This window comes from Vidua chalybeata, chromosome 2 (assembly GCF_026979565.1).
Source record: "Vidua chalybeata isolate OUT-0048 chromosome 2, bVidCha1 merged haplotype, whole genome shotgun sequence".
Taxonomy (NCBI): Eukaryota; Metazoa; Chordata; class Aves; order Passeriformes; family Viduidae; genus Vidua; species Vidua chalybeata.
Genome location: NC_071531.1, coordinates 27,061,044 through 27,081,730, shown reverse-complemented (window position 1 = coordinate 27,081,730; position 20,687 = coordinate 27,061,044). Strand labels below are relative to the sequence as shown.

At 39.1% G+C, this 20,687-nt stretch overlaps 1 protein-coding gene across 6 annotated transcripts in view; it reads left to right on the top strand.

Annotated features, from left to right (window-relative positions):
- LIMS1 (LIM zinc finger domain containing 1) overlaps positions 1-17,946 on the top strand; it is a 67,931-nt gene extending 49,985 nt beyond the window's left edge. For 5 of the 6 annotated variants that reach the window (XM_053935596.1, XM_053935598.1, XM_053935597.1 and 2 more), the window contains exons 2-10: positions 1,173-1,332; positions 6,550-6,616; positions 8,664-8,784; positions 9,620-9,769; positions 10,955-11,105; positions 11,875-11,967; positions 13,357-13,405; positions 15,517-15,592; positions 16,420-17,946. In XM_053935596.1, coding sequence (XP_053791571.1) covers positions 1,173-1,332; positions 6,550-6,616; positions 8,664-8,784; positions 9,620-9,769; positions 10,955-11,105; positions 11,875-11,967; positions 13,357-13,405; positions 15,517-15,592; positions 16,420-16,534 — 982 coding nt within the window. In that variant the 3' untranslated portion in view covers positions 16,535-17,946. Of the gene's footprint in view, positions 1-1,172; positions 1,333-6,549; positions 6,617-8,663; positions 8,785-9,619; positions 9,770-10,954; positions 11,106-11,874; positions 11,968-13,356; positions 13,406-15,516; positions 15,593-15,845; positions 16,038-16,419 lie in introns of all 6 variants that reach the window. The other variant, XM_053935601.1, reaches the window with a different exon arrangement.
- Positions 17,947-20,687: the final 2,741 nt, after the last annotated feature.

The following is a 20,687-nucleotide window of genomic DNA, read 5'->3' as shown; positions in this document are numbered from 1 at the left end:
ATCATTTTGATAGCTTATCAAAATGTGTGCCTGCATGCACATGTGTTTCAAATAATGTCACTTATCTAATAACCATTCCACATAAATTTTGAGTAAGTGGTTTTGTCAGCTGACATAACATTGTAATGAAACTAGACCATTGCCCTATATTTACTCTCTGCTACCACATGGCATTAGGGCAGCGGGATGATCTTGAAAGGCAGAGCTTTGAGAGTCTAGATATGAGTGATAGAATGTTTGCAAAGGAAAAACCAAAAGAGCCTTTTGCTGGCTTTAATTACCTGAAAATCAGCTGTACGGTCTTCTGCAGATGTGGACAGCTACCACACTGCCATTTTTTTGGTCCTGTGCCTTTGAGAAGCAACCAAGCTTGCTGTTTCAATATTTCTTTGCATCCCTGGCATGGGTTTGCCAGCTTGTGTTGGCCTGTGTGTGGGTCGCAGTGGGGCAGCCAGAGCATTCCCACCCTTCCCCTTAGCCCTGGAGTGGGCTATGAGCTGGCACATGATCAGCTTAGCTCCCTGAGATAAACCCTAACAAACCAATCAAAAATCCCATGACTTCAAACTAAATTTGTAAAATTACTTCAAGCTATGCAGAGCTCATATAAAGGATAATTATTTGACTACTCTGTTTTTCATTAATATCTGCCAGACTAGATCCTGCAAACGCCATCACAATGTTTATTTAGAGCTCTGAACCAAGGCCGTTATATATGTATATTTTAGAATTTATATATGTATATATTAGAATTGGTTTACAATAAATCATTTATGTTTTCCTGTGTGATGCCAGTCCTTAATCATTAATATTTGCCCTTGTTTTCAGTCATTTTAATGTATATCATAATTTTTATACTACTTTGAATTGCCTTTTTTCATTAGAGAAAGCCTGTAAATGTGTCTGTAGTGACAAGGTTTCTGTTTGGGGTTTTCAATTAATTACAGCGTATCACAGGGATTTTGTTTCTAAAGAGTTAGGGAGCAAGGAGAAGTGGTAGTTTTATTTCTGAGGAGATGCCACAAGCCATGAAGTTCATTGAAAAACTTGTGTTGAGCAGCTTAGCATTAGGTTGATGCAGTTTGGTCTGGTGAGGGGGGGGGAAAGACCGACGACCAGTCTTGTTGTTTATTTAGGCTAATTTTCTTTTTTTTTTTTTTTTTGAATGACAGCAACATGGCGAACGCGCTTGCAAACGCCATCTGCGAGCGCTGCAGGGGGGGCTTTGCCCCTGCTGAGAAAATTGTCAACAGCAATGGTGAGCTGTACCATGAGCAGTGCTTCGTCTGCGCCCAGTGCTTTCAGCAGTTCCCCGAAGGGCTCTTCTATGAGGTAAGCGGGGCAGAGGACCCCTCCTGTCCCCATACCCCCTTTTGAGCCTTCATTCCCATAGCAGAAGTAGCTACAGACAGGTGGATAGCTTAGAAAGTCCCATGGGAGGATCTGGGCTCTAAAAGATAATGCCCAGTAAAGCGAGAAAAAAAAAAGTAGCATTTCTCTGCTAATTTGGAGGACATCAGTGTATATAATGTTCTTTAAATGTGGACCTTAATGTTATCAGCACTGAGAGAAAAATTCCTGGAGATTTTTTTCTCAGTGCAAATTTTTTCCCTGAAACTTGTGAATCTGATGTATCATACTAGAAATACATAGGAAACATACTTCCTAGAGGAGAAAGTCATATAGAGGGAAATCCCAGCATCATGTGGTCCATAGGAGGTTTATCACTGAGTTGAGTGAGTCCAGTTTGGCATTGGAAAAGAGATGATCTGTATATGAGCATGCTGTGATCCAAATCAGACAGGGCCAGTATAAGATCAACTCTTAAGTTTAACATTCTAGAGCATTCGAAATTATCAGTTCTTAACACACTTTCAGGGGTTAAGACCTGATCACATTCATTTCTCACAACCTGATCACATTTCTCAGCTCCAGGTTGATTTGCCTCAGCTTAGGAGGGTATTTTGGAATAGGTTTAATTTTCTTTTACGTTCCCCTATCATGGGAATTCAGAATGTGGCTCAGCACAAAGTGGTAGTGAAAGCTCTAGACTGGTTCATAAAACACAACGTGATTAGTGTAGGGAACAATAGATGGTATGAGACAGGGAATTACTGTCAGAGAGATAAGGCCCTGCTTGAGTAGCTTACAGTCCATCTTAGGGTGGCAGTTGCAGGATCTGAAAAGGAAAATGAGCAGAGTGTAAAAGGAGCAATTCTGTGCTCTCACATACAGGTGTCATCCTTTGGCAAGAGCGCAATAGTTTATCTTCCATAGAAGCATTTCTAATTTTACAGAGCCATGTTATGTGGTAATGAGGAGAGGCTGAGAGAGGAGTGTGGATTGCAAAAGAGACTGGCTAAGGAGATTCCTGGGGATTTGCTTCTTCTCACCTTGTTTGAGGATCAAAAGGTTCTAGGGATAGTGTTACACAAATTGTAGTAAATTAGCCTCTAATGTTCCATAAGACATCAAAAGGTGAGCTTCAAGGCAGAATTAATTAAATAGAAACAAAAGAACACCTCCTGGACACTTAACAAGTTGCATTACAATTGTTAATATATACTGAGCTGACTCAGGAAAGAGTCCATCCTGACATGTTAAGACCTGAGGCAAATGTAAAGTGATACGAACATTTCAAAACTAAAATATTTGTAATTATGTTCATAAAATTGTATTAAACCAATAAAATGTATTTTTCTCTAAATAATGAATACTTTATTCATTCTTTTTCTGACTCAGAAAACAATGAGACATTCCAGGGACCTCTTTCAGAAAGCTTATTGGTCCTTAAAGATAAAAGTTTGGGAAATCATGCTCTAGGCAACCTGTATCTTCTAGAGGAGACTACAGCAGAAAGAAAGTCCTACTTTTGGACCTAGTTCAAGAATGTTACAATCTCTCTGAGTTGGCCAGTCTCTCATGGGTGGCCATACCTGAATCTCAGTGGCAGAGGCAAATATCCTAGGGGTGCTTAGATATACTGGATGTGGGCATATTGCTTCCTACTGCTACCTTGTTAACATTCATATTCATGATGACTGGTCTTTGAGCACTCTCTTGCTGAAACATGCGGCTCTCAAAGACAGTAAGTCAGAAGTGAGTGCCAGTAGATTGTCCCAGGAATTAAAATAACACTGTGTGCTAAACATGTTTTGGCTAATGTTGCTAGGGTTTTTTTTTTCAGTCTGGGTAGCCTGAGAAATGTTACATGGAAAGTGGAAAGTTTCAGTTAAGGATAGACACTTCTTGCCACATTTATTACAGAGGTAAAATAACATTGGATAGGCTGAGGATGCTGGGCCTGTTCAGACTCAAGAAGAGACAACTGAGAGGGAACCTCATCAATGTATATAATTGTCTGAAGGGAGGGTGTCAGAGAAGGAAGCCAGGCTCTGCTTGGTGGTGCCAAGCAATAGGACAAGAGGTAATGGGCAGAAACTGATGCACAGGAGGTTCCACCTGATCATGGGGAAGAACTTCTTTGCTGTGCACTGGTACTGGTTGCCCAGAGAGGTTGTGAAGTCTCCATCACTTGAGATACTTAAGAATCATCTGGTTGCAATTCTGTGCAGTGTGTTCTAGGATGACCTTGCTTGAAGAGGGAGGTTGGACCAGATCACTGTACCTCCAACCTGATCCATTCTGTGATTCTGTGAGAGGAAGGAAAGCCCTGAGCAGGTAGAAGGTGGGCATAGGTTGTTGAGTGCTCAGGAGTGGCTGACAGTGCTCAGAGGACTTGAAATAATCTGTATCACTGTCAAGAAAACCTGACTGGAGAAGAGGGGCAGAAAGGACATCTTCCTCAGACTGGCTTAATGCAGTCTTTGAGGAGATGGATGTTTTGGAGGTGTGGCCAGGTAATGTGTTTTTCTGAGCAGGTTCCCGTGGGTAAACACAGGCATTGTTGGTTGCCCAGCATGAGCTTGTGTTTATTCTGTGCCTGGTTTAGCTAAGCTAGTATTTCTTGGAAATGATTTCCAGCTCTTAGCAATTAGGAAGACAAATATTGTTCTCCTGCCTATTGCAAGCCTTGCAGGGTTCCCCCAGTTAGTCATTAAGCTGCTTATCACACTTGCTGTCAAACAGTGCCACGATAAGCCTTCACGCTGTGTTCCATGGGTGGAACTGGTCAGCTCTCCTGTGCTGCAGGACTTATCTCTGGGCTGCCTTGCAAGTGCCCCCATAAGCACAGCTCCCTGTGCTGTGGCACTGGAGCCAAATCGCTCACAGGCACAAGTGGTGCCCATCCACTGCTTAGAGGCTGCACAGCATAGCAGAGGTTTTGTGGATGTCCTCTTGAGCCTGTGTTAGAAATGATAGATTGGATTCCTGAGATCTGCATGCCTAATGTTGCACAGAAACTGTGGGGACGGTGTATTTGATTTGTGTTCCAGTTTGCTCAGTAACATCATTTTAGCAAGTTTTTTTATGCACTCAATCTAAACAGAACTTAGCACAAGCACATTCCAGTAGAGTTCTGTGTTCTTTGCTGTTAAGTGTGAAGTGGTAGCAATTCTAGTCTGCTTGTACTCCACCACCTGGAAAGTGTGTGTTCCCTAGGGCTGCTATTGTAGAGTTTCTCTATAGGTAGCAGTGCACAGTCCTGTACTAATGGCAGAACAGATGGTTATGTTAGTTTCTATTCCAGTTATACCTTGAGTGTTTTCTTAAAATGTTTTTTACCAAAAGCTGCCTTATAGAAACAATCTCTAAAGTTTCAGTTTTTGTGCATGACTTTTCACTTAAGTTAGCTAAAAACATGCAGGTAAGCTGGAGGTTATTTCACAGTGAGATTTTTTATGTAGAGCCATTTGCCTCGTGGACCTTCAGCATACAACAGTGAAATGACCTTACTTTTAAACTATGTACTGTAAGATTTGTTACAGAAGCTCAAGGCTTTCTGTGATAATAACTGCTGGGTCATCCACAAAGGGCAGCACAAAGGAGCAGAGGTTGAAAATAGAAACAAGACTGAAGACCAACCTGCCTGACGCAAACAAAGAGGGGAAGAAAACTTGTTTGGTCTGTTCAGATCAACATGTGGTGGCTTTGAAATCTGAGCAAACCTAAGCATCCCCCATTGGACCACCTGTTTAAACAGAACAGGAAGCTTTCAATTTTTTTTTTTCTGTTTGGAAAGGACTTTATCATGCAGGAAGCAAGTACAATTCACAATGAATGAGTAATTTCCATTACTCCTTGAGAAAGTAATAGCCCTGTACCTCTCAATTTTACCATTTTTTTAAAAGCCCAAACTAAAAAGTAATATGTTTTAGAGTATTACACTGGAATAACACTTGATAAATTTCTGACAGAGGCTTCTGAAAAGGTCTGTACTGAGTTAATGTCCTTCTGTTCCTAATAGGTGCAATTCAGGTTGGGCACAGTTTTCTAACCATAAATATCTAGTGAAATGTTTTATTAGATCCCCATCTTGCCAGTTGCAAGAGTATTTATTATATTTATATTGTATTTGATCCTTGTCATTTCATATTATACAACAGGTAATCTTGAAACACATTTCTGTATTCTCTGTCCATGCACAAAACCTTACTTTGTGGGTAGTATTTTATGCTACTCACTTGGTTTTGTCTTAGGGCCAGTGAAAAGAAAGAAGCGGGGTTTCCTGCTGGCCTCCTTGTTCCACTGTTTAAACTGAGACATTGAAATCCAAACATTTTATAGCATACCTGATATTGTCTACCTGGTTTTGACATGCTCATTGGCATTTGTGTCTAATAATAATGGTGCCTGAAAGTATCTAAATATTTCCCTTCATTTCAGCACATATTTGCTGTTGTTGGCAGTACTGTTGAATCTTTTTATTCCATAGGGTTTTTTTTTTCAATTAAAGCTTGAACTGTAGCTGAACTTATGTAAGCTGTGATAAAATTCAAATCCCTTAAAATCAATTTAATTTGATCAATGTAGTGAACTTTGCTCTTTAATATTTGGACTTGATTATCTTAAGGGTCTTTCCAAACCTAAATGATTTTATGATTCTATGAAATAAGCATCATGAAAGAAAAAGCTTATTTCCCTTCATGTTTTGGCTGAACTGCTCCATAAACTGCAAAGATTTCTGCCCCTGGGTGTTCTTCCTACCCCAACCTCCACCCTCTGCTATGCTGGGTCATTCTGACAGGAAGTGTATGGTGAGGAAGACATCAAATAGGTTTGGGAAAAATCCTTCTCCCCTCCTGCTGGCCAAGGCTGTTTGTTAGCTAATTTCCTGTTCAGAATGAGTTTGGTTGCTTCAGTTTCAGTAGTCTGTCAAAAATTTAGACGTCTCTTGTGATGTAAATGGGTGACAGAAAATGCCTTACACTCTCAGCAGTACTGGAGAAATAGTGTGCTATTAACATTACATGCTAACTAGTAGGTGAATTAAAGTGGGTGGATGTAATGCCTAGCACATGTAGCCCATGGTCTGGTTTTTTTTTGCTCAGCCCTCATGTTTTACTACCTAATTTTATCTGGAAACACACCAGGCTGTTACAGCATTTATGTTAAGTGCAAGTTCCTCATCCCTCTTTCTATTTGCAGTTTGAAGGGAGGAAGTACTGTGAACATGATTTTCAAATGCTTTTTGCCCCTTGCTGCCATCAATGTGGTAAGTTTTAAGGTGAAATACTTCACACTGATCACAAATGGGAGTGTCACTGGGGGAAGATGTTCTGCCCTTGTATCTATTTCCTGGGAGGTGCTTATGTTCAGCTGAGTATCTGAACTTCAGGAATGAGCTAGACTTCAGAAAAACTGGGGAGTTGCATTTTCTAAAGGTCATAAACCAGTAGGATTTAAAAATAAAATTTGCATTCTTTTAGTAAATAATTTAGCTGTTGAGCTAATGGTCCAATGAACAGACCATTCATAAAGTCCTGATTGTATATACTATTATATATAATACTCCTGATTATTTATATCGGTACATCTCTATGTGCTGACATTTGTCCCTTCTCATGTAGCTGAAACCATGCAACAAGACTTTGTCATCTGCTTTGACTCCTGTAACCCACCTGTGCTGTCCTACTTCACAGAACCTGAGACAATATTCATCATCTAGTGTTATAATCAAGTGATGGTCAGCTGGGCCCCCACTGATTTTTTGGAAACAAATAACTTTCAGGCTTCAGTGTCTTATGTCCATCCTACATGATACTGAGGGTTGTTTTTTATTTGCCACTGTTGATGCTTGTGCATCTGCCATGCTGTAATCACTTGCATGTTTTCTTTTTCCCCTGTGTGTCACACATTTTTCTGGGCCAGAGCTGGGAAGCTATTATTTGACTATTCTCTAAACTGCTCTGGAAGCCCTTGTTTCTTTGGCACCTTTGGCAAGTTGAAAAGCTTTAATTTATCTCAGTGAGGCCTTTCCTTTTGTGGAGGGAGGCATTGAACACCAAGGGAGAGGGAAGCAGATGCTATGGACCTGTGAATTTAAGGCTACAGATGTGAACAAGCAGAGGAAGAGGAAGAAATGAGTTGGTGGCAATTTGTGAGGAGCTATACTGCCTGTCTCCAGGATTTCTCCTGCACAGCTGGCACGGCTCCACCTTCTCCTTTCCTCTCTCCTGGTATTGCCAGCTCCCTTAAAACCTCATCAAGGTCTTGCTCAGAGCTGGGATTTTCCACTTCTTGTGCTTAATTAACACAGACAAAGTCAATGGGGCTGTTGTCAGTGATGAGGCCTTGAGCATTCCTGACATGCCTGGACTCCATTGGATTTGTTCTTGAAAAGCCATGACTTCATGGGAATGCTACAGAGGCGCATGCTGGATGTTATCGTCCACACCGTTACCTGCCTGATTTATCCCCTTTGGCAGCTCTTGGAGTTGTTCCCCAAAGCCAGAACTCAGCCTCTGACAGCACTGGGAAGCTGACCTCCCAACACATTTTGCACTGCTCAGAACCCCTGGCTACACTGTCCATCAGCATAGAGAACAATTAAGTTACATGTGATGGACATCACTGCCTGTGCAGTACAGTCACACTGCATGCCAAACACTAGTTCTCACACTATTTTTTTAATGCCTTATGGGACAGGACTCCTAGTGGTAGGTCAGAAGTTGTGTGTGTTGGATTTACTGTTCTGCAGCTTCACTGCACCTTTGCATTTGGACTCTATGGGAGTTTTTTTGCAGGAAGTCCACAGCCACCCAAGCTCAGTTCTGTTGTACTTCAAGGCTTGGTCCTAGTGGAGTAGAAACCTCTGCTATGTATGTGGCAAGTTAAAATTGTCATACTCTTAAGGAAAAGAAGGAGAAAAATTATTAGGACACAAGAAAGCCCTTATTATATTAAGTACTCCATACATTTCTTAAAAGCTTGAGAACAGATAAGTAAAACCAGTGAAAGGGACCAAAATAGGTTTATTGCAGGGAGAAGGTGGAGTATGCATGTCAAAGGACTTGTACATAAATAGGAGATTGTGCTATATCAGCAAAAATGTTTTCTTTTAACCCATAACAAAAAACAACAAACAACCCCAAATTTCCAGGGTTTGGAATCAGAACTGTGATATTGAAAGCAATGTGTCCTACCAGATTCTGGGGAAAGGAAAGGAATGATGATTGTAGTCATGGTAGTGATTCATTTGTGAGTTACTTTTAAGTTTGTCTAGTATGGTGTTTTACATCCTGGTGTTGTGTTACTTACAGGTGAGTTCATTATTGGTCGTGTTATTAAAGCCATGAACAATAGCTGGCATCCAGACTGCTTCTGCTGTGATATCTGCCAAGCAGTATTGGCTGATATTGGATTTGTCAAGAATGCTGGCAGGTAAATCTCCACCCTTCCTTCTGTTAACTGACCATAAATTAAATGAACCAATAGTGGGACTGAGAGGTTTTGGTTCCTGAGGCTTTCCAGCTTGAATGGAGCAACTGAAGCATTGTGACATGGTCTAATCATGCATCACAAAACCACAAGATCACAAGATCTTGAAATATTGACATTTTGCCTGCTTCAACACCAAGTTTCATGGCAAACATTTTCTTTACCCAGTGACCTTTTGGGGTCATTGTTATATGTAATAAGAGAGAAAACTTTCAGATACAGAAGCATTGTATTTTTTTTAAATAAAAATGTTTACTTTCTTTTTCTAACTTGGTTCTCCAATTTTGGTCTGGTTTGGCACCATATTTAATAATTGCTTAATGTTCAGTAAGACCCTTCACAGAATCAGATATTTGTGCCAGCTATGATCAAAAGAATGTTTTACCAGTGGATTATATGGCCATTGGCTTCTTATGTATAATACAATACACAGAATTATCTACAGAAGTAGGACCTGTGTGCTCATACAGCTTCTAATCTATATTTTTAAGATTTTGAAAGTAAAACATTCATCAACGAGAATCTATAAGAAACCTTGTTTTCTGTGTTTCAATACAGCTTTAACTCAGGTGAAGAAATTATACTTCTCTGGTGACAGAAAATTAAATGATCACACTCAGCTTGCACAATCATTTTGGTGTTTTGAACTTGGTTTGCCTTAGCAAGGAAGTTGTTTTAGTAAGACTCAAAAAAGAGCTGATTGAAATGAAGTTCTGAGAGATTTTTGGTTTATATTTTGCACTGTAGTACTTACCTCTCTTTTTTTATGCCGTTTCAGACATCTCTGCCGTCCTTGCCATAACAAGGAAAAAGCCAGAGGCCTGGGAAAGTACATTTGCCAGAAGTGTCATGCTATTATTGATGAACAGCCTCTCATATTCAAAAATGATCCTTATCACCCTGATCATTTCAACTGTGCAAACTGCGGGTAACCTGAGTTCTGCAAAGGGAAACAGGAAAATGCTGGGCTTATTTGCTTCATCGATTTAAAGTGAAAACTTGTCCTGTACAACTGACAAGAGGGGATGGGGTTTGGATGTCTTGTGGCCAGATATGTGTTACTTGCTTTTGGCTTAGTGGGGTTCAAACAACAGCTGACCTGCTGGGGACTAGAGAAAGATTGGAGTCTACAGGACAAGGCGGTACCTTACAAAATACAAAGTATCAACACAGATACCATTTCTATAGTAGTGGAATGATAGCTCACCATTCTGCTAGGAGGAGAAGTGGTTCTCTTTTTGTTGCTTGAATAACTATCTTGCCTATGTTTTTTTTTTAGTTCAACGGCATCCAAACTTTGTTCTCTCTTTTTAAAGCCTGTCGTTTTTAGAAGCCTTCTCCTGTCTCATTTTATCATCTTCTGCAACTGCAACACATGAAACTGCACATTTCCACATTCTGCACTGATGCAGAGATGTAGGATGAGCATTGGAGAATGGAGCATTGTAGGACATAGCATGGATTCTTAGTTTATTTCTGCTGCAAAGGAAGCTATTTCAGTGCCACAGCAAAAGCTGATTTGAATAACAGTATGTAGTGTTATATCAGTGGCAACCAGTTGAGAGTATTTGTGATTACAGTCACCTTTAAGGATTAGCTGTTCTCAGTATCTAACCATGCAAATTACTAAAAAGTAGAGTTTATAAGATTCTGCAATGGGAAATGAATGGGAAATGTGGGTCTGTAGTTCTCTTGCTCTGAAGTTTCGTACAAGGAAAATGTGACTAGATATAGAGGACTACATTCTACTTTCAGTTGAAGTTATGCAAATCTAAAATAAACTGGTGATAAGTGCCAGAATATAAACCAAACATGTGCAGCTTTCACACACAGATTTGTGCTGCTTAAGCAGAATGACAATAGGTCAGTAGCTGTTTCCAGAGAGACTTGGTGCACCTCGCTTTGCAGCCTGTTCTCAGCTTACTGAGATCAGGAGTGAGCTGTGTTGAATTCTGTTATATTTGATGCTGCTGCATTACTGTAGTATAAATACAATTTCTAAAGCAAATGCTATTTTTTTTTACTTCACTTTTTACTTGAGAGTAGAAACTCTCAAGAATTGACATTTTTGAGTGCCTTTATTCATGCTCTCAATTCATTAACTTTTGAACAGGAAGGAACTTACTGCTGATGCTCGTGAGCTGAAAGGAGAACTCTACTGCTTACCCTGCCATGACAAAATGGGTGTCCCCATCTGTGGAGCATGTAGGAGACCAATTGAAGGCCGTGTGGTGAATGCTATGGGCAAACAATGGCATGTGGAGGTAAACATCAGATGCAATAGGATCTCTCTTACAAATGTAAACCTTATTATCTGTGTTTTTGCTGTTCAATTTCAATGAAAGGATTCTCAAAGTTTGCAGCAATGATTATAAATGCCTTCTCCAAAACCCTCTTCAACCTTATTGTGGCCAGTCTTCCACTGTGAAATAGGAGTTACTTGCCACCTTACAGAGGAGCTTTGACTGTGAAACTAAAATCAGTAATTCAAAGGAAGCCCAGCAAGGTCCTTACAAAATAAAATTTCAGAGCTCAAAGCAGTACATGTGGAAAAGCAGTCAAATCTGTGCCACCCATGTTACTAGGCATCATAATACCCCTAGGTACATATTTCTTTAACAGTTCATGTGAGGGTTTATATTTCAAGGCCACATACAAGATTTATTTCTACATCGTCCATTTTAATTAGATAAGTTTCTTCTATTGTTTTGAAAGTCTCTAGGAAATGCTTTCTTCACAAGGGTATAATGATAATGCAGATTATTTAATAACTTTTAATTCTGTTCATTGATAAAAATTAAGACTCCATTGCTTGATTTTGTCTTGTAACTTTTGAATTTAAATGTTGAAGACATTAAAAGAAATATTATTTCAATGGTCTAAATGTAGAAACAAAAGTTTTAACTCTGCTTTTCAAGATGGCTTAGTAGACTTCAGCCATGTTCAAGTAGTGGACATGGTTAGTTTGCTTTCCAGAAAAAAAATAACATTACTTCCAAAAGATAAAAAAAAGTATTGTAATTTTCTTTGTAGCATTTTGTTTGTGCAAAATGTGAAAAACCATTCCTGGGTCATCGTCATTATGAGAGAAAAGGCTTGGCGTACTGTGAAACCCACTACAATCAGGTAAGGTTGCATATTTTTAAAATGGCATTAATTGGTAAACTCACAAATAAGTTTTATTAGATAGAGAAGGAAAACCATGGACATTCTTCTGTTTTGTTAAAGGCACCTCTGGGTGTAATGGCAATTAGCTTATGTTCTGTTGTGTTTAATTTATACAAGTTTCCCTATTCATCTGTGTGGCATTAAAAAAGAAAACTGCAGGTATTTCACAAAGGCTGGCCAGGACAATCAGTATCAAGTTGTTCTTCAAACTTAGCGGTACTTAAGTAGAGCTCTTACGGGGCTTTGACGTGTCTGTGGATCAGAGCAGCTAATGACAACTAATCTCTCCTAAGAAGTTAAAGAAGATTTGTCACTCACTGACTGCATTTTGGAGGCCTCAGTGAGTGGCATGGGTTTCCCTGCAGCTGCTGCTGTAAGACACTGTGTGTTGATATATGCTGTTGCTCAGTCATTAGGCTGATAAAGACTTCCAAGACTAAATTTGTCAGAAGACACCCTCTAGTGACCACTTGCATGTATGTAGAAGTTACATGTGGCAGCACCACCCCTCTCCAGATGCCCTTGGATGGGGAGTCCACCCCATGATGCATAGACATATTTTTCTTTGGAAGCCATCTGTGTCACGTCACATTCACCTCCCTTGCTTACATAAATACACGAGGAGGGGTTACACTTGGGAGTTGCATGGCATCTGCTAATTACAGATGGATTCTTAATTGGTCATTAGTGATGAAGGGCAGATGACTGGTGCTGGCACACTTGTAGACTGTAAATGCTGTGACGTTCATAGTAATACTGTTGCAGCTAGGATGGGCCAAGTCCGTACACCAGACAAGAGCTGTGTGTAGAGTGGATGTCTTTTCTGAGGTTAACTACTACAGTAAAAAAACATAAAAACAGTAAAAAACTACTACAGTAAAAAAACATACATTAAGTTTTTGGCACTTCTTATTATATTGTGGACAAATGTTAAGACTAGAAAAAAATTATTGTTTTTTGTCTGAAATTTTCCTTTTTTTTTTAGTCATGCATGTTAGTCCAAATGTTACATTTTCTGGTTAGTAACCATATGTATATGACACCAATTGCTGTATTTCAAATCTTCAGGATTAGAGAAATCTTGAAACAAAACAAAATCATACTTACAGAGAATCAAAAGTAGATACATGTTTTAATCTTTAATATTATCAAGACTTCTTGTGATGAGATGATGCAAAATGTACTTAGAAAACCAAACCAGACTTGCCAGCATTCTCTTTATTTCACTGGAACAAACAGGAAAGCAATTGCGCCCATCAGCTGAAACATAGTTATTTTGCTAGTTTGATAAGTTACCTTCAATAAAATCATTATATTAAAAATTCATTACTTCTCTTTCTTCTTCAGCTATTTGGTGATGTTTGTTTCCATTGCAACCGTGTGATTGAAGGAGATGGTAAGCACTTCCCTGTTTCCTTAAGGTTCCTTTTTGATGGAAGTTCTCTTTAAAAGTGAAAGTAAGGGAGAAGCAGCCCAGTTTTCATTAAAACAAAAACAGATGTTCTCTTGACCAGAAATTAGAGTGGATTAGTCAGAGACTAAATGGTAGGAAAACCTAACATCATTTCATGATGGTAGAAGACCACCCCATGGCCAAAGAAAACTGTGAAACCCCTTAGTGATATGTAGAGATCAGGGATGCTGGAAGATGCTCAGAAGTGGCTTCCTGCCACACCACCTTCAAAAAAGAACACATGCAAGGGTAAGAAGGAGCATACAGGCATCTCCACAAATGAATTTGTGGATCATGAGCCAAATTTGAAAAAAAATATTTGGATACTGAAAAACTGAGGTGGGAACTGTTAGGATTTTTTTTTAAATGCCTTGCTCCCATTATCCTGGAGATATTTGAATCCTGGAGATATTTACCTATCTGTTGCAAGCACCTGTCTTTTGAAAATCTAGGCTTATGATAATGTCACAAAACCAGGAATGATCATACTTCGAAACATATGTCCTGTAAAGGCAGAACTGCAAGTAATTTGTTTGTTTTGTTATTTTTTTGATTGGGTTTTTGGGGAGAAGGGGGTGGGTTTGAGGTTGTTGTTTTGTTTTTTTTTTTTTTAAACTAGCTCTGATAAAATGCCAAAAGCAAATTATTCTACCTGAAATAATGTGACACTATGTGCCTATTTACCCCATCCAAAGTAAATACTATGTTAGCCTCATCTAAGCCAAAGGCATTAGCAAAGTAGGAGGAAGCTTCTAACATTCAAAAAGAGACATAAACTAGTTTATAGTCATGTAACTATAGGGTAAGACATACATTCTGTAGATGTGCTTTCTTTACATTTTCTGGACTGCATTATGCCTTCAGAATGACAGTCCAAAATGCTTTACAGGAAAGAGTCCTCATTTTCAGGAAAATTCTACAGGAATGAGCAGAAATTGAACTTTTCTGATAACTACATATCTGTATGATTCTAAGCTTTCATATATAGTCCGACACCTGTATTGTAAGTTTTGGTCTCTGAACTGAAATCAGTATACACTAATTTCTTTATTTTCAGTGTACGACTTCAATTACATTTCTTCTTTCATTTCTGCACACAAATTTTGAGTCAGCTGTCACAGATTTGGTATCCAGTATTGGCTCTGTTGGATGAAACAAATATCTGTAGCAGCAGTTTTTCAGGAGGGTGTTTATGACTGCATTACTGAGGATGCTTGGGAGCAAAGACTTTCACCTGTCTAGTATTATTCTGAAAAGTAGTGGAGTAACTGTGTATGTGTGGACATGCTTGCCCCATAGTGCAGGAAAAGCCCTCTGCGTAACAATGCTTTGGTTCTCCTTATTATTGACAAAATACTTTGAGAAAAACATTGAGAGATTGAGTGAGAAAAACATGATAAGAAAAATATTGTCCCGCATTCTCTAACTTAGGAAAATTTTGGCAGGGGAAACTGGAAAGCTGTACTGAAAGAGAGAAGGAACAGGAACTGGATTTACCAACAGAACAAATAGGAAATAGTTTCTCTTCAAAGCAAAGAATAAAGAGAGTCCAGTTTTTTTTCACCTTGGTAGTGCTGATTTACTAGCAGTGTCTGGCTGCTGGCTTCACATTATTTACTTCACCTGGGAAAGTGTTAACTGTTGATTGCAATGCAGTCTGAACTGGATCTGAGAAATGAAACTGTATAAACACAATTGTGCTGGATTGCTCTTAAACTGGAAGCATTTCCTGATTAGGTTGGAACCTGGCCTCACAGAACCATTGCCTGAGATCAGCTGGATATGAGATGAAGTGGAAGTGAAAAATAGGAGGCAGAAATAGGTTAAGCTGGTCTTGCCTCAGGGACAGCTGTATTAGTGCTTCACAGTCCTGCTCATTACACTCTAAAATGTGCCTCGCCAGTCTGGCCACGTTATTATTATGGTCCTTAATACTTGATACAAGAATCAATGACTGTTCTTCACACCTCATGAATATGTAAACTTAAATTTTTTGTAATAACTTTTTCTTTTTATTGGTAAGGCTAATGGTTTCTTTTTTCCCATCTCCCTAGTTGTGTCTGCTCTGAATAAGGCATGGTGTGTGAACTGTTTTGCTTGTTCAACTTGCAACACTAAGTTAACCCTCAAGTAAGTTTATGGATAAGTGTGATGTCTTCAACACATATCAGTGGTTCTCTTCGAAGTGTAGATGTTGCTATAGTGTAGCTGTTACTGTATGAAAAACATGTAAGCAGTATCAACGGAATAAATGTGTCTTTCTTCCTCTTGCTCCACTTGGTACTTTCCATCTCTTTCAGCTGCCTCCTCAGGTCTTCCTTCAGTTAGTCTTCCTAACTCTTCTCCTTTTCCATCCTTTATTTTTTCTTGTTTAACTCTAAAGGGATAAGTTTGTTGAAATTGATCTAAAACCTGTCTGCAAACACTGTTATGAGAAAATGCCAGATGAATTTAAGCGACGACTTGCCAAACGGGAACGTGACGCAAAGGAAAAAGAGAAGCAGAAAAAGAAAAAGCCAATCTGTTTGTAAACTTCTTTTCCTTCTCACCGCCACCTCTGCTCCTTTCTTCTGTGGTTAGTCCTAAGGACGGGTTTTTTTGCACTTTTGCATGAACTTATGGCAGTCAAAACCAGAACATCTTTCACGCAACTGCAACTTGAAATACTAACTTGTTATTCCATTATCTTACGTTTAGTCTACAATTAGATTTGAAAGGCTTTCTAAATTACACAGTTAATAAATATGAGCTTTTGGGTAAAATCTGCATAACTTAACAGGGTATTGTAATCACTGTCTACAGCGTATATAACTTGTAAAAGTAACTTTATGTATTTGTATAAATTGGGGGGTTAATTTTTTGCTTGTGCACATTGAATAGGAGAATTTTTTTAAATTCTTTTTTTCAGTATCTCATCTGCTAAAACTTTGTTTGTTTCTTTTGCTTTGTTGTCTTAGGAATAAATTTGTTGAGTTTGATATGAAGCCTGTCTGCAAAAAGTGTTACGAGAAGTTTCCTCTAGAGCTGAAGAAAAGACTGAAGAAATTAGCTGAAACTTTGGGAAGGAAGTAAAGGCTTCATCTGCTCTCCTCTTCCTTTGTGAAAATCTTATAGATACTACTTGTGCAGTAGGGGGGAGTTGCTGCTTTGAGGCTGCAGTCAGACAACAGATGCTGATGCATGCCTTCTATCAACCCAAAATATATTAAGGTTCTCTGTTCTTTATACACATATGCTTACTTGTTGACAAAAAGACCATACTTCCAAAATAAATACCAGCTCACCTGAAAGGTTTCTGACCAATAATGCCATTGTACTGATGCAGGTGGCCCATTCTGTACACTAATTCTCTGTGGAACTCTTCAGAGAGAGAAAATTTGCCTGTGAACACCACCTGTAAAAACAAACTTTGCAAATATGCCCAACTTAAGGATGTGTATTGTCATTTATGTTAGTGAAAATATTAACCTTCATATTAAGCATGCAGACAAAACTCACCCAGCTCAAGTGATTTGGGTGGGGAACCAGTACACTTTGCCTCATGGAAAAATTCACACTTGGATTTCAGGCCGAGTTGTCTCATTAAGGAGCCTTGTTTCAGATGGTTGAAAACTATCAGATTTCTAAATACAGCCACTGTACAAATGACATACATAAAATGATAAAAATTATAGATTATGCTTATATGATGAATGTTTCTACATCAGGCTTAGCATGAGATACTTATATAAAAAATGTATTCCTATTGCAAGAAATGAGCATACTCAGAACTACTTGAATTTTGCTATATTCCACTTAAAATAACACATTAACTTCTATATATGCTTTTGCATTCTATTTACTTTTTGTGCCTTATTCTGCTGGACCATACATAACAGTGTACCATTAAATATATATAGTTTTATATTTTATTTCATATTTTTATGCAGAAACTATTATAGAAGGTATTTTCAAAAGATAACATACTTTGCCTTAATTATACAGGATGCAAGAAGTATTTTATTTGAAATGTGAACATCTGCATTTAAAATCTAGCTTCTAGACTTCATCGATTTTCAGAACAATACTGAAAATGCGTATTTCAATTAACTGGCAATATTACTTTTACACCTCTGTGTGTAAATATGCAAGGTTTGATCCTGCTAGGATCTACTTCTTTAGCCAGCCATCCTCAAGGACTGAGCTTACAAATAATAAAAATTCTTTATAACATACATTTAATTGTTTTATATTATTGAGTTCTGTCCATGCAAATTTGTTTTATTTTTCCCTTTCTTATAGAAAATACAGCTACCTAGGTCTTCTTGATGGTACGAAGTATGCAAACTTTTTTTTTTTTATTTTTGTACATTAGTGACTTAAACAGATTTTATGTAATTATGTAACAGGAAGTAAAATTTTCTTTCCTGTTTATGAAAAATTAGTTACTTTAAAACATCCGCTTTTCTGTGTCATCAATAAAGGCCATGTTATTAAACCTCGTATTAGCTCTCTGAAATAAATGCTTGAGATGGGTGGGAAAGCGGTAAGACTCTCTTGGGTCCCTGAGCTTTTTACCTGTGACTATGTAAATACTTCCTTCTTGTCCTGATTTACAGGAGACATATGCCTTTCCTAAAGGTATATTTGTCTATATGTAGTTCTGAGGTTCATAAAAGAAACCACAGTTTGTTTCATAAAGAATACCTTGATTCTTCTGTATATTTTCTGAATTGGCACAGTCACTAGGTTTTCCTAAAGAAAGTATCTTGTCTGAGTGCAAAACATACCCTCCTGGTAACTTTTTCTCTCCTGTTTTCACTCTAATGAAACTGTCACCCCAAACTTTCAAGTTATTCCTAGAAAGGGTATTTTTTGACTATTTTATCCTACATAATTATTGAATGTGATAACATTCATAAATGTAGCCAGCCCTTGACCCTGTTGAAGACTATAAAAGCTTAAAATGTCCTCAAAAATTGTTTACTTAACTAGCACATAGTCCTTTTGGAATTTTGGACTGTGCCATGGATTCAGTAGAACACACACACTCTTGCTTCCTCCTGAAGTTAAAACTGACTTCTAGGTTTTCACATTACACTGACTAAACATCTCCTCCTTCAGCCTATGTGTGCTCAGCCTTACTGCTCAGAGTTGGGAAGGGTCACTAGCCCAAAGCTGAATGGGCAAGACCTGGCTCATATCCACATTGTTCAGGGTTACATCTGTTTGCAGCACAGTGGCCTCAGATTCCCCCTCCATTCTGTTGGCCTTTGGGGCCTGACATAGGCTAGGTTTTTCCATTTTCAAGTTCCTGATGGTGAATGCTTCACCAAGGCAGCACCTTCTGTTTCATGAACTCTAGTGTGTGCATGTCAGAGCTCACGATGTAGCTCTCAAAGCATTTGAGGGTTCAAAGCCTGATGAAGTATGGAAAAATGTTGGATGGAAGGAACCACTAGAGATCAGCTAGCCCAGCCATCTGCCCACAGTGGGTCTAATTTCAGAGTTGCATCAGTACAGAAGGTCTTGCTTGGCCAAACTGTGAACATCACCATGCAAGGAGATTTCACAGGCCTTTGTGGATAGTATGTTCCAGTGCTTCATCACCCTCATGGTGAAAATAGTATTACTGGAGTCCTATCTCAAGTGGAGAGTTCCCCAAATCCATACTGCTCTCTTGGGAACTTTGTCATGAACTGTCATTTGTATAATAACCCTTGCACATGGTCATGAAGAGGATTAGTTAAAAGCAGTTGTAAAGCAGAGCCAGGGAGCAAGCTAGCAATTAGGCAGCCTGGACAATTACATGTCTGGTGTTGAAGCTCATTTCCTGGCCCAAAGTATTATAAATATTTGAGTAGCTGCATGTATTTTCCTAAAAGAGGCAGAGCCTAGTACTGTTTTTCTACCTATAAGGTCTGTCAAGGAATCCATGAGCTCGAGATTTGGAAATGGATGCCTCAGAAGCTTTGTCCCTTTCTGCTGCATGGATCACTTATGCATGGGCAAGAGAGGTTCCTTTAGAAAGCCTGATCAGGCTGGCAGTAGGGAGCACTCCAGAAAGCCCAGTGGATGTTGCTTTAGGGGGAAGAGCTGAGCCTAAAGCCCTTCTGCTGCCAGCAGTGGTGCATCCTGTGCTCAGTTCCCATGAGCACAGTCAGGTTGCAGAGACAGCTCCCAAGCCAATGCTGTCCTGCCCACTGCTGCGATCATAGGGGACAACATAGGGGGTGCCACTTCTACAGTGCTGGGTGGGACAGTGACCAGTGCCAAAGTACTGGACCTGGTCTATATGAAGGCAATTTCCCATGTCTCCCCATCAGCTGAAGTGCACTAATATTGTCCAGTGAGTCAAGTAAACTCCAATGTTCCTTTCTGCACCAGCACCAACACTTCTATTACTTAGCCTGGCAAGTGCAGATAATAAATTGTTTGATAATCCCAGCTGTAGGCATACCATTAAAAGTACAGAGGAAAAGAATTTTTTTTTAAATTAAATCCAATGTCAAAATAAATCACCATTAATAGAAGAAAGAATAAAAGACAGGATTAATTCTTTCAATCACAGTCTTACATGGATGTTGCTGATCTTAAAGAAAAAGTTGGCTATGTTTCCTTATTTTTCCTGCAAAGAGGGTAAGAGCTGTGAGCCTGTCAGTATATTTTAGCTGTAGCAGGAATTCTGTGACTGTCAATGGGTCGTTTGAGATTGAGAACTGGAGAAATCTTTAATTACACTTCTTCAGAGACATGGCCCAATGGCCTCATTTTGACCAAAGCATCTGAACTGGCAGGAAAGATGGCTAATTCCAGTGAGTAGACTCTGAGGCTTCCTGCTGGGAATTTCACCACAGGGCTCATCCTTGAGCCACCAAACCTGTAAAACTACAACTTGCAAATCTCTCCTGCCTTAAGGGTTGCTGGTCCATCTTTTAGTCCATGTTCCCAGTTGCGTTTTAGGGCTTAATTGTTTAATTATACTATCCACAGTGCCTGGAAAAAAAGGTTTCTCACCACAGCTGCTACAATATTTGGAGACTCATTTTCTAGAACATTGGATCTCAGTCAGAAGGCCCTTATGCTTACAGATTAAATTTATAGTTGCTCTGAACCACAAAGTATAGCATCATAGAATATTACAGGTTGGAAGGGACCTTAAAGATCTAGTCCCAAGCCTCTGCCATGGGGGACACTTCCCACTAGGCCAGATTGCTCAGAACTCCATCCAACCCTGCCTTAAAAA